Source organism: Saccoglossus kowalevskii, chromosome 4, assembly GCF_978046115.1.
Source record: "Saccoglossus kowalevskii chromosome 4, keSacKowa6.1, whole genome shotgun sequence".
NCBI lineage: Eukaryota > Metazoa > Hemichordata > Enteropneusta > Harrimaniidae > Saccoglossus > Saccoglossus kowalevskii.
In genome coordinates, this window is record NC_140644.1 from 9,308,237 (window position 1) to 9,322,456 (window position 14,220).

The 14,220-nt window shown below is 35.7% G+C and overlaps 2 protein-coding genes across 2 annotated transcripts in view; one reads left to right on the forward strand and one right to left on the reverse strand.

The window, feature by feature from the left end:
* LOC100377968 (uncharacterized) overlaps nt 1–8,003 on the reverse strand; it is a 37,459-nt gene extending 29,456 nt beyond the window's left edge. The window contains exons 1-8 of the mRNA XM_006814908.3: nt 7,772–8,003; nt 6,747–6,777; nt 5,779–5,895; nt 4,577–4,694; nt 3,695–3,760; nt 3,087–3,152; nt 2,237–2,378; nt 972–1,011 (exon numbers count right to left, since the gene is read on the reverse strand). Coding sequence (XP_006814971.1) covers nt 972–1,011; nt 2,237–2,378; nt 3,087–3,152; nt 3,695–3,760; nt 4,577–4,694; nt 5,779–5,895; nt 6,747–6,777; nt 7,772–8,003 — 812 coding nt within the window. The remainder of the gene's footprint in view (nt 1–971; nt 1,012–2,236; nt 2,379–3,086; nt 3,153–3,694; nt 3,761–4,576; nt 4,695–5,778; nt 5,896–6,746; nt 6,778–7,771) is intronic.
* A 48-nt stretch (nt 8,004–8,051) lies between these two features.
* On the forward strand, nt 8,052–13,287 carry LOC100377821 (histamine N-methyltransferase-like). Its single transcript, XM_006814907.2, has 5 exons — nt 8,052–8,140; nt 10,392–10,616; nt 10,968–11,140; nt 12,258–12,408; nt 12,774–13,287. Exons 2-5 carry the CDS (start codon nt 10,448–10,450, stop codon nt 13,103–13,105), a joined length of 825 nt encoding a protein of 274 aa, XP_006814970.1. The 5' UTR covers nt 8,052–8,140; nt 10,392–10,447; the 3' UTR covers nt 13,106–13,287.
* The last annotated feature ends 933 nt before the right edge of the window (nt 13,288–14,220 follow it).

Genomic DNA, 14,220 nt, shown 5'->3' on the forward strand with positions numbered 1-14,220 from the left:
CTGAATTTCTGCTGCATGGATTTTCTGTCAAGTTTGACTGCTGAAGTTTTACAGCACCAATGACAAATCACTTTACTCTGGAATCAATATTTAAAAAAAAAATACTTTCATATTATGTCGTAGAATTTTCAGCCCTCACCATGGTGATCTGCATCTTTTTCAAAGTGACAGTGGGTGAATATAGGGTGCTGCCAATCTGAATATGTTGATTTTCCAAACAAATGGATGACAGTTATACCCCCGCCCCCGATACCCCCCTATCAACTGACAGTTGCTACAAAGACAAAAGTGCTATGGTCCTTTCCTTTGTGGCGTTTGAATAGATTTATATGGTTAATCAGCAATATCACGGCAGCAATTTCTGACCAGTATAGAGAGGATCGCAAAATATGAAGATAACCAGGCTAGAAACTGTATTGATTAATCCTAATTTCGTTATGGCAACCATTATTTTCCATAATTCAAAATTCCACAGGAGACCTGTAACACAATCACTGTTACAGTATATATAGCCATTGAAAAATATGATGATCACAACTTGTTCTTTTCATTTCAATCTCATTTTGTGCCTTTTACTTTCCCCATGCAGTGATTTGCTACGTATTTATTATACATTCTTGGTACATTTTTCAGTAATCTTTATTTAGTAGTAAGTTCATTGGAGCGTTTCCAACAAAACAACTTTTGAATACACCTTTCCTGTAAACAGCGCCCTCTAGCGCTGAAGCATGTCTGTAACAAAAGTGAGTAAAAAGAAGGCTATTCACAGCATTGATATTATTTCGTGATCTGTCATAAAAAAATTAATAATTTTAAAAAACTTAGTACTTATATTCAAAATAACACATTCAAACATGTTTTGAATTACATTAATTATATTACTTAAAACCATCCATGTCGTTTTCGCATCACATAATCATTTTGTCACTAGAGGGCGCTAAAACAGTGTATAGTAGTTATATTATCATTACCTTATTGCGACAGGATTCATATCAATGTTGACGTATGGACCTGATAAAATTAATTCAAATATAAAGTCACAATTATTAATTATTTAAGAACAGAGGTTTCTAATCTGGTAAAATGCTCTGATGCGTTTCCATGGGAATCAAGCGTGTCAAGTCACACGTTTTCTATCATTTAAGCAAAGATGTAATGGATGATAAAATCTATTCGTTTAAACTTGAAATTGATGCTAGTTTTGGATACAGGAACACTGATTTATCCTAAATATATATCCAGAATTGAACATCAATGCAATGGCGCTGACCAATGGATCATATAGGGAAGATAACTTAAAACTTTGGTTAATGTGATCATAGTTGTTGTAACTGCAGACACATGTGTATAGTTGAGGTTCACAAACAAATGTTTACATAATGATAGTAGCCATTTTTTTTTTTTTTAAAGTTTTTTTTTTTTTAAATGTTTTCGTGCCAGGCAACAGTTCCGACCATTGAATGTCACTGTTGTCTCTTCTGACTTTAGTGCTGACACATAGATAGTAGCCAATTAAAAGGATTTGCTAAAAGCCATTTTCGCATTTACAGGCAAGCTACTAAATTACGATTTTTTTCAAAATTACATATCTGGGTTTTACACACCAATAGTTATTAGTTTTTTGTGTTGATAAATAGCCATAGTTACAATCATTAGAAATGTTTATGTTTTTAACTGCAAGTAGTGTGTAACATAAATATACAAAACAATCAAAGAAAAGAAGAGACAGAACAGACTGTGTATATGCATAACTCTGATGACTATGGCACTTTAAAATCAACAGATGCTTGTCAACCAGGCCTGGTTGATGTAGAGAAAGTGACTTAATTTGCCGTGAGTTCTCCTATCTGTGGCAAAATACCTTGTATGCACCAGTGTTGTTTTCTCAATTGGCAAAAATCAACAGTCTTTGGTAGATAATAATTTCAAACTTCAAAGTTTGAAAACCGAATGTTGTACCTTCAGGAAAGTGTATGAATCATGAAACACATGCATTTTCATATGTATCCTAACATTTCTAAGGTGTGTATGAAATTTGAACAAAGTCCATCAATGCATGAATCCCCAAGATCAAATTCCAAAATGGCAGAAATAGTGGAATTTTTTTGTTGTCAGCTAGACAGACGTTTATGGATTGAGCTCAACCCACTTATCGCAGTTTCCTGAGTTCGTCCAAATGTTTGACAGTCATTTGTCAGAAAAAATTGATACTTATCAATATAAAATCTTGTCATACCTGCTGTTGCATAATCCCAGAATGCTAACGCTCCATACTTGTGTAGACATATGGTTATTGCAATGGTGTCTGATAAGATGCCTGTTATGTTGGAAGCAGCAGCAAAGCAACCAATCAACTGTCTGCTTGAATCATTCCATTTCTGTGAGGAGAATATTTAAAAAAATATTTTAGTGTTAATTTTTTTCTAAAATTTAAAATGAGCGATACATGATTTTTATAATCCATCGATATGAAAAAGTTAATCTTCTCACCACCAGTTCCATCTTTTCATCACAAATTCACAAAATGGTCCTGTTTATAGTATGAACTGTCCTTCAGATGATTAGGACAAAAATAGCAAATTTTTTTGAGTAAAAAACGAATATTGACTTAAATTTAGTCTGTTGGTTCTAAAATTAGGGTTTGTTCCTAGAAATATTGAAAAATATAAGAAAAAACAACAGAGAAATTTTGGCAAGAAGTTTAGTGTTGAAAAGGTTAAATAATGAAATATACATAATTGAAAAACTTGCAAGAGAAAGAAGCTAGATATTATCAATTTAGCAAAACCATAAAATTAATTACTTAAGTTATCAACAAAGCAAATACATTTTACATATTAAATAAGTTAGTTTTCATAGCAATTTATAAATGTAGAATTCTAAAAATTAAAAAATGGCAGTTAGAAAGTGATACCAGTTGACTAATCAAGCAACAGTAATGTGACATCAGAATAATTGTAAATTAATATTAATGAGGTAGTTGAGCATCAGCCAATAAGAAAGTGCTGCATTTGAATAAATTAGCAGTAGCATACTGGTACACACAATGCACAGGTAGCATATCAGACTATCATAAAGTCACATACCTTTAAATTCTCCTCAAGGCATTTCATATCAACTATTCCATTAGATGTTTCACTTATGCGTATAACCTATAACAGAAATAGTATATTCAGTAAATCCATAGCTAAGATTTTTCATATCTTTGTTATCCAAAAATGACTAGCTAGAGTTGTTTCACATGTTTTAGCAGCAAACCATATTTCTGATTACCAATATCACTGCTGACCACACTGCGATAAAATCTAGTGATTTTTTTTTGTACCAGGCATCAGTTTTTGAACGCCATTGTTGACTTTCTTGACTTTTCTTTAAATTGCACGTTTTGAGGATACATATAGAGCATTACCACAGAAACTTTTGAAACTGTTTCTTGGTTGGAACTACCGACATGTACATAAACTGTGTTACTACTCTCTTATCATAATGGCATTGTAACAATTTAATGCACTACACCAGCATTAACGAATCCTGCTCAAATGCAAGCACCCAAGTTGCATTGTTTGGTGAATGAAGTGGCGTATTTTGACCTCTCACACTGGGTATTTTGGTATTCAACCCAGGGTACAGTCTGGTGCAAAAAGCTTTTTGAACCGTTGAAATGAAGTGAAGTAAAAATATTTGCAGTACATACCTCAGCACCCAGTTCTCTCCAAGGCAAAATATTAGAATGGTGTTCATATGGACCAATAAACACAACCTAAAATAACCATTAGAGATGAGATTACCATAGATCATGACATGTATATGACTAAGCACATCATTTCTTTCAAGCATTCAACATAGCCAAACTACTGAACTAGGTTTGCATTTTGAGCATTTTTGTGAAAGCACAGTACCGGTAACTAATACAAACCATCTCTTTATAATCCTTGTCTGCTAAATTTTTATATTCAGAGTGTAATTTTCTTTGAAAACAATTTACAGTAAAATTTCTATATCAAAGCTTTTGTATGGTCGACAGGGCTCATATACTTTAGACACAGACATTTTGCTGACTAATATGATAGCCTTCATATACAACCAAAATGATTGGTATCCACAGGTGACCAAACTACATGTAGATTTTGAAATACAAATTTCAAGACGCCTTTCTTATAAGTGACACCCTCAAGCGATGTAAATATGTGAACCAATTGTTGTACACAATTTCAAAATGGCCACTACGGGGAAATCACAAAGTCATTGTATCTATGGAAACAAGTTTATTTACTTGTTTTTTACAATTATTTAATGGTTATTTCACAAACACAAAAATATTGTGCATATGAGGTTGTTTTTAATTTTCACTATTTTGGGTCAGCCTCATCCATACTTACATATTACAAAATTTCTAAGAAAATTCAAGTTATCCTTTTTTTTAAATTGTGATAATAACAAGCATAAACATTCATATCATTGTCATGAAACAAGGGCATTCAAAACTCAAGATGTTGAGTTTAATCTAATTCTAAACCTTGTTTTTGGATGTCATACACAAGAAATAAAATTAATTTAATTAAGTGTCATCACATACCGGTGGTTGTTGCAAATCAAGAGCATTTATTAATTTATGTATGGCTGCAGTACATCCACTTCCAACAAATATAACTGCATCATGTTCACTGGCATTGACTGCATTGCGGACGATGTCCCTGTGAAACCAAACAAATCAAGCAAAAAATTATTCCCAGGTGCCATGCATACTAGACATAAAAATGTGAAATTTGATGCTGACAATTAGTGATATGTACAGTGCTTAGTTATCTGTGTTAAAACTTTTTTTTCTAAGTAAGAATTTTAATGAAATTTCTGGGAAACAATCTTTGGTAATCAAAACAAGCAGCCTATCGGCTGAGATAGCTCCGCTGTTAGCAATGCACATTTCAATTAAAGAACTGAAGATATCATTAGAAAATGAACAATATGTATAGTATCAAAGCAAAGGACCTTGCTGTTTTCAACAAGAAGTTGAAAATATCACTTTTTACCAAAAATGACAAAAATATTCACCAAAATTAGAGAATTAAAGATATCATTACAAAATGAACAAATCTGAGACAGGTCCACTTGTAGTACCTATGTATGTAATATCAAAGCAATTGGACTTGCGGTTTTTAACAAGAAGTTGAAAATATCACTTTTTACCAAAAATGACAAAAATATTTACCAAAATTAGAGAATTGACGATATCATTACAAAATGAACAAATCTGAAAGAGGTCCACATGTAGTACCTATATATGTAATATCAAAGCAATTGAACTTGCAGATTTTAACAAGAAGTCGAAAATATCACTTTTTACTAAAAATGACAAAAATATTCACCAAAATTAGAGAACTAAAGATATCACTACAAAATGAACAAATCTGAGAGAGGTCTTCACAAGGTACATATACACCAAGTATCAAAGCATTCAGGCTTGTAGTTTTCAAGAAGAAGTCAAAAAAGTAAAACATTGACACGGACGACGGACGACGGACAATCACTCATATGATAAGCTCCGCTCGACAAAGTCGACAGCGGAGCTAAAAAAGTATGAAACTTATTTTCATGAGTGATGCATAGTAACCTGCAATGCGAAGTGGGAAAAAAAAATTTTTCACAGCTAAACATGTACATTTTTAGGTTGGATTTTACAGACAGGTTACTGTAAAAATGAATTGAGTGTTCATCTGTGATACACCAACTGATTGGTGAACGACACTAGAGATCGTTGTGATTCACCAAGCGACTTACCTTGCCTCATGCCGGTACAGCGTTGTTTGGAGTGATGTCACTGTTGTTGTTGTGTGAGTATTACCATACACAGGAAGCACTTGACTGTTGATATAATCTTCAATAAACTTTAATGACCTAAATAAAGTTTTTTTAAATGGGTTAGATTCTTCAACAAGGTCACACAAAAAACAAGTCATTGTTAATGACACAGTCCCTGTTGCAATTAGAGGAGATGTCATTCATGCCTAAAATAAAGTAATATTGCAAAAAACGTGATGGCTGCAAGTCTGTCATGTTCTATCGGCTCAAACTTCAATTGTTATGGATAGGTATTGAATATGAAAATCAAGTCACTCAAATTGGATATGCAAAGCACTGGTCATGTGTAGTGCATGGTCAGTAATTGAAGGTGAATAATAGACTAATGTACTATCAACACGAATTAGATTTATTAAAATAACTTATAAATTTAAAATTTAATATGAGGACACAAAGTTTATATTTGTAATTTCTATTTCTCAAATTTATGCAAAGTTTTGTATCCAGTCCCCAGCTTGTGCCAGCTTATTTGTTACGGTATTACCCAATAAAGGAACTCTTCCTAACAATGGTAGGAATTTAAGGCACTTCACAATTTAATGAGAATGAAGTGTAAACCAAACATAAACATGTATTAAAGTGAGTAACATACAATGCGCCGGTAGTATTGAGTATATACAACTTGAGGTGTCACACCCACAGTCATAATCCGTTGTATGATCTAAACGCATAATCTCAGGAGGAAATCTTGCCATTCATTCATTCATTCATTTGCAAGCAGACTCACTCATGTTACGTTTTTTTTTTACATTTATCGCGACAATTAGTATGAAATACCAGTTTTACAGCAAACGTCATAACTGATATGAACTGTGGTTATGTGATAACTGTATACACAGCCCATACATACTTGTATAAAATAAATAAATCTTAAAATCTGAACTCACCTGCCTGATGCTATATAATCACAGTATATCACTAATGGAAGAAGAAACATAAATTAGAAAAGTGCAAACAAATGTATTATTATGGAGTGCTAAGTGTGAATTGAAGCTTGTAAACCAGACAGCGACTGCTTGCTACATACTGCATCCCATCTTGCTTGCGAGCTGAAGCGTAAAATTCCTGCAGCAAGTCGGCAAGCTCAACAACAGGAAGGTCTTCCAAATTGGTGGCGCATGCCCCTTGTTTTCAAGCCATTCTAGGAAGAAAACATTTAGTCTGCTGTGAAGTATTTTTTTTGAGCATATTTAACTGGGATTTGTCGACATAGATAAAATGGACCATCATGTTTGCCTTTGGTGAGCTACGTTTATTTACACGTTGGGCGGCGATACCGAGTGTTTCTCGCGAAGTTGGGATTGGCCAGACAACAATTTGTGTTTGTTGTTATGGGAATGGCATTTTTCATGTAAATTAAAAACAAATATAGCTCAGAGTTATTAATTTTCAGTTTTGATTTTAATCGTTTTCAACCCACAATTTCCTTCATTATGTCTGTATCTTTATTTGTTTTCCAAACTCAACATTATTTTCATATGCATGGTATGGGGCCTTGATGCTCAATAAAGCAATACATTATCGCGAATAATCTGTGGCAATAACGTCATAAAATTTGCTGGTATTGACAATGCTATAATTGTGAATAATAACTTTGCCGATGTAAATGTATGAATAGATAAGATAAAAGTTGATTTATATCTAAGCTCTGTAAGATTACTCGCTTATCAGCCATACCATAGACCTTCAAAATACATGTATTTTTAAAGGGTATGCCCACACTAACATGTAGATCATGTACACCAGGCCATGTAGTCATGGTGATCGTCAAATATTCAATGTCCCCAGTACAGCCCAACACTATTACATGTACATATTGTCATGGTTACAGTAGCCTCTACTGCTCCTAATAATACTGTTTATCGTCAATCTGCACAGAGATATATCAGTAATACAGACATGATGTGCGTACCTTTGCGTCTTCCGTACGGTCCAGAAAACGTGGTTTCTCTGCCGATCACACTTTCGTCGATATACTGGAAGAATTTAACATCGTCACGTTTTTTATTTGATTTCCGGTCATGGGCACTGTGTTCATCGAGCTGCTCCGGTATATTGTAGAACTTGCGGTCGCCATGCTGTCGAGATCTTGGAGAGAAATCCTCCAGATCTTCACCCGGTGATTCCGTCACGGAAGCCGCCATGTTCACCTGAAAACGAGGCGGGGATGCCTCTTTCTCATCACGTGATCTTTTCATCGCTCATCAATTACGGTTGAATATATAAACTGTGAGACGCGGAGCTGCATGGGACATGAGCAGAAATTGTCTACATCTAACAGGTTTGTACAATTTTTTTGTATTAATGCGTTTTTACTGAAAATGTATTAGATGCCACGAGTCCCGTGTGGAGTCAAGTCTACAGTCACGCCCATCTTTCACGGTGTTGGAATTCCCTCGAAACTGGTATTAATTTGTTCGATTGGGTGCCCCGAGTGTTCGCCTGGGGATCTCATTCTTACGAAGTTTCTAGATCCAGATTATTATTTTCGGTCGAGCCGAGAGATTATGACTGCTGGATTGTGTTCGAACACTGATGCTCGTATTGACGTGTGTACTATATAAATTCGCTGATGATCATAATTCAACATGAAGTTTCTGCCAAAATATTATTCACCGATTCAGCCGAGTACTTCCCTAGCCCAGAATACAGTCATGTAGGTTGGCCTCCTTACGCTGATCATTTGGCCCCACAGAAAGGTTCTCCGCCATAAATGTGTAGCTGGGTGTTGAATCCCCGGTGTATGTGACTTCTCAGGACTGTGGGGGCCGAATGATCAGCGGAAGGAGGCCAACCTACAGGACTGTTGTCAGGGCTAAGCACTTACAATACCCTACACGGTGTGTCTTGTGGCGTAAACGATTACACATACTCTGGTCAAATGAACTCCCCCGGCACAGGGTGACACTATTGCTCAAGCCATGCCCTTGGTATAATCAGAATAATCATCGACGAACAATATATTGCGTGTTGTACTGAATTTTATCATCAGATGAAGCCTATTTAACATTATACTACATAATGTACATGCAATCTAAATATGTGACATCCATTATATATTATTTTACAGACATTAATCGTTTTGAATTTAACGTAGTCAAATGTTATTCTAATTTCAAGAAAAAAAGAGAACAGTGGGAAAAATATAATAAAATGGACAAAAATAATAAATAAAAATAAATATATAAATTATATAGATTATATAATAATAATAATTTGTAAATATAAATTACATAAATTACATTTATTACATAAAACCACTTTTTTATGTATTGATCTAGGTATAATAGTGTTGATGCATTGTATTTGCAAATTTGGCATCGCTATTAAATGAATTAAAAGTTGGGTTTGCATATTTAATTTTACTGTAAAGTGCATCCTTGATTTCACTATAAAGAGCAGTTCATTATGTAATGGTACTCATCCTAAATTGCATTTCTATCACATTTCAATTCGTTATTATTGTTTTCTTGCCCTGTCGCAGTTTATCTGCCTCACATTCTCCTTTCAACTGTTTTACATAATCCGCTTGTACACGTATGCTGTATTGTACGTGGCGTCCCTGACCCGTGTATCGCCATTGACATGGTGATATCATGTTTCTATGTATGTGACCTGTACTGTAGCAGAGCTATAACGTTGCTAAGCAGAGTCTGTTTGAACGACCTGCATCGCGAAATAACTAGCTTGACACGTGGTCCCTGGGTTGCACTAGTGCTGATATGGTAAGCTAAGTGTGTTATCCCACCAGGTTTTACATATTGCCACTAGACGGCAATGACCAGCCGCGGCATTGATGCAGTACATTTGCTGTCGTGCAATATGTGATTAATCAGACCTTGGGGTTGACGCCAGATCGGTTTATAATAATTGACAGACCTACATTTTCTGGCGTTGATAATATATGTTAGCCGGGTGTCACCGGATAATCGCATGAGTGTTGCCACAGACAGGTTTGTTGGACAATCAGGGTTACGTGCTTGGTAATCGAGATGGTATTGAGTCTGCTTTAAGTTTAGACTGGTAGAAGTAAAATTTCTGATGCGTACAACAGTAGCAGCAGGACTATACTTTTTGTAATGCCATTTATAAACGCCGTATCTTGCACGTGTCTACCCCCTCCCAATAAACAGACCTCTGCCGTACTGAACTTTGAACCCCACTGCTTCAATTAATAGGCCTATTCATGCATGTTATGTGCATTTTACAATGTATATTGTGCTTTTGGTCAATATAAGGATGTTGAATGGGGAGAACGTGTTGAGTGTCCAGCATATTGTTTGAGGAAATAATGACTATATTTAAGTGACTGATGGCAATGTTGGTATTATTATAATGCATTTAGCATTGGTTAGTGTGGTACCATATCCCAAATTGTCGACTGGTAACAGATGGAAAAAGAAATGATGGTTTATACTATTTAAGTTTGAATTATTTTAAACATTGATTTATTTATGTATTACATTGCTTTAACATTGAAACTGGTTTCTACCTTAAACTTTATTCTTATCATTTCAATTTTCGTTATCCAGATTTCCAAGTGAGGGTATAAATAACCTAATCACTACCAACATCGTGTGATAGTAAGATGGAGTGGCCAACATACAGGAACTCGTTAGAAGAGTACCACAGACGAAGTACAGAGAAGAAAGAGTTTGAGCAATGGTTACAGTCCAATCTTTCTGGCATCATTGACAAGATCACTTTACCCGTGGATGAAGATGGATTTCGTCATCTTGATATCGGATCAGGCGATGGTGGGCTATTATGATTATTAATATAAATGCCACTGCTAGTTTATACTCACGCGTACATTGTGGTCTTACGAAATCCCCTCTAAGCCATCCATTCATGACAGTGGCTTAGAAATATTTTAGAAGAGAACAAGTACATGTCTACCAACATTGACAAATATCAAAGTGGGACTAATATATAACAGGCATAATTAAGGAATAACCACATCCAAGAGGGGAGTATGCCATGAGCTATTGCTTGTGTTTATATGTTGTGAAACTGGTCAAAATCTAGTAGCATACTCCAGTCTTGGTAGTTATTCTTATTATGTTATACCGTTAGATACATTGATTAATTTCTTGTCGTGATATTAGGAGACATGTGCTGCAAGCTGGTCGATATCATCTTAAACCACCACCATAGTGTTATCTGCAGGAGCGTCGAACCAATCGCTGAGGAGATTGAGAAATTCAGAGAATTGGTAAAAAAACAAACTCGTGCAAATGCCACATTTGACATGAGACAGGAAACTACGGAAGAATACGAGGTGAATATTACTTAAAACTTTGGAAACATTTTTTTTTTTGAATACCAAGTGACCTAGCACTAAGACCAGATTTTTGTTATTCCTTGTATCTCGAGTTTTTATAATGCGATTTTTTTGAGGAGGGCGGAAAAAAATTAAATTAATTCTTTTTTTCCATTAGATTTGCGTGATTCTCAAAGAATTGAAAGTGAGATCATTGATCGGAGAGAAGAAATGAAATACAATTTTATTCCATGTATAACCTTGTTTCTCATCTGCGTGAGACTTCGGCATTTTGATCATGATACTCCCACGAAAATGCAACTTGGGTTTGTTATGCGGCGGGCGGAAAAAAATGAAGATAACAGGTTTTTTTTAGCAATTTTTTGCACTTACAAGTCGGCGGGCGCGAGAAATTATTACGCTGAAATAAAATTTTATTTTTATTTCTATTTCGGCTCCTGTTCATTCGGCGGGTTCGCGAAACAAGGGATAATAAAAATCTGGCCTAAATTATTTTATTTTTTGCAATTGAGGAGTATACAAATGAGGTTCCTGTCCAGTAACACGTTTATTGATAATATGTTATACAACCTGCTAGGGCCAAACTCACGTATTTTTTTTACCCAATGTTTTACTGAGTGGTTCCCGTGCATTCACACACATTATCATATACCTCGTACATTCCCGGCCTCGTAACGCTATGGAAAGTGCGCCCTCACATCAGGTCAATAATTTCCAGCGTGTCCGGTTTTCATCGACCAAAACTAAACGCGTCAATCTGAATTACGTCGTGTGTTTGAGGTCACGCCGTGTAGTGGTAAAATTGTAATTACACCTATAAGGTATATGATAAAACCTTACGAGCTCGGGTGCTTCCGCCGCACGACCTCGGGCCGCAAAAACCGTATCCAAAAGTCCATAAAGAATATTTTCAGAAATTGAAGAAAACATTCACAGTACTAGTACTAGTACTTGTGTTAGCCTGTGTTTAAGTGGCAGATCCACGATATAACTAAATGTATTTGTACACTCGATAAGTGCGTTTGGGCAAAAGTGTAAAAACACGGACGTATTTATAATTATTATAGAATACTGATTTCTTAGGATGAAATTGCCAGTCTTTTGTTTTTCCCAGAAACGACCCGAGGTTGTTGTAGAATGTCTATTTCATCTTGTTACGATTTTGCAAATGATCGTTGCGGTGGATGATTTGGAAAAGACGATTATGCATCACTATGAAAACGAGATGGGAAAAGGATCGGCCATGATAATTTCACTTATATCAGGTAAATGTTATTGCTTGTGCTACGATACATGGGTATTTAAGGCAATGTGTTGTATTATATAACTGTAATACACACTTGTTGTGGGGGGGGGGGTATCATAATTTCGTAATTTGGATGTGCGCTGCCTGTACTTCTTAGTGCTTTTCGTCCTCATTCGCCTGCAGGTACTTTTTTTGAACACAGCTGAGGAACTTTTTTCGATAGTTTTCCACATGTGATTAAATTTGCAAGTAAAGACGCAAACATCTAGGACCAATCTAATTGCCCAATAATTGGATACGAGTATATTTCTCATGTTTCAAGTTAGCGCCCTCTATGGATAAGCCGAGTCCAAAATAAGCTCACAGGCGTCGTATTTCTTACAGACAAATCACCCGATTTAATATCAGCGGTGGACGCTAGCCATGGATTCAAATGGTCATCTGCAGACGTCCGTAGAATGTTACAAGAGAAAGATCTCCATTATACGGAACAATTCGTCCCTTACACAGTGGATATCACGCAGTGTTTCGATGAGACTAGCCTGAAGGGGGCGCTGTTAATGGAGATGTTAACTATTACGCCCGGTTTCCGCGAATGCGTCAGTAAAGAAAAACAAAAAACAATCCTCGATATACTTAAGTCAAAGTCATTTAAAGATGGTGATGACATTTTAGCGAAATACGGTTTTGATGTGTATATTGTGTTTAAAACTTGATGCATGGAAAGCCTCAAAAAACAACAAGCAAACGTTGTTTTTCGTCACGTTGGACCTACTCATTTAGCCTTCCGAAACCCAGATAGCGTCCTAGCTAACTAATAGTGATACATGTTACAAAAAACAAACAGATTGCTGGCCATAAAAAATCTTACATGTGTAATATAATGTAGTATACAAAATCCTGTTTGTACATAGTGCTGTATTCTCGTAAGAGTGGTTGATATGAATTCTCAAAGCGCGGGAGTCGTCACCTGCGCATGCGGGAAACGGCCACAGCGTCTACCCATGAGCCTTTGCGTATTTTGCGTGCGTTGTCATCGTAGCTTAGGTCCCGCGCGTGAGCTGTTGACGACCCCTACCGCTTTAAGCAAATGCAGGATGATGATTTAATTATCAGGTAGAATAGTTTAGGTGCATGAAAGCGCGTCTAATTTGAATTAACAGTACATATTACCAGTAATTTTAAGAGCGCGCTTATGTGCGTCATTATTTCATCAAATCCAATTAAAGTTATTCTAGCTGTGGGTCCATAGCTCTTCTTGTGCCAGTCTTTGATCCCTTTGATTGTATTTTAGTCATCTCTGATATACAAAGTTAACCATACTGTACGTCTTTAGTTGTTACAGTAGTGGCCATATTGCCGGGTTAGACTGTGGATAAAGAACGCCAACATGTATGTTTAAAGGGCGGTGGCCCGCGCCGTACAGCGCGCTCAGATTTCTCGTATTAAGGTAGAAGCCTACTCATAAATTAAAAAACCCAGAATTTATTCATTTTGCAATAAATTGTACTCCAAGGCAATATAAGGATATTGACCGGAAAAAAAGTTGGGTGTCACCAGCCTTTTTTTCGAGAAATTGATGGTTTTATTTTAGTGGAAATCGCCATTTTGACACTATTATAACGCCTTTACCACAGGTTTCTATGGCAGAGATATTATGCAATATCTCAAAATCTAGCCTGAAAAAATCATATATTGTTAATTATGGAGTACTTTTTGTTGTTCTGAATTATTTAAAAAATCTGGGTTTTAAAAAGTGTCAAAAAATGCAGTTTTTCTTTAACATTGTGTTCTATGGAAATGTTCTAAAAATAGCAATGTTCAAGAAATA

Excerpts from the sequence above, each read along its gene's own strand:
- LOC100377821 (XM_006814907.2), top strand. The coding sequence starts at position 10,448 with ATGGAGTGGCCAACATACAGGAACTCGTTAGAAGAGTACCACAGACGA. Across the intron at positions 11,141-12,257 it reads AAACTACGGAAGAATACGAG|AAACGACCCGAGGTTGTTGT; the intron begins GTGAATATTACT and ends TGTTTTTCCCAG. Across the intron at positions 12,409-12,773 it reads GATAATTTCACTTATATCAG|ACAAATCACCCGATTTAATA; the intron begins GTAAATGTTATT and ends TATTTCTTACAG.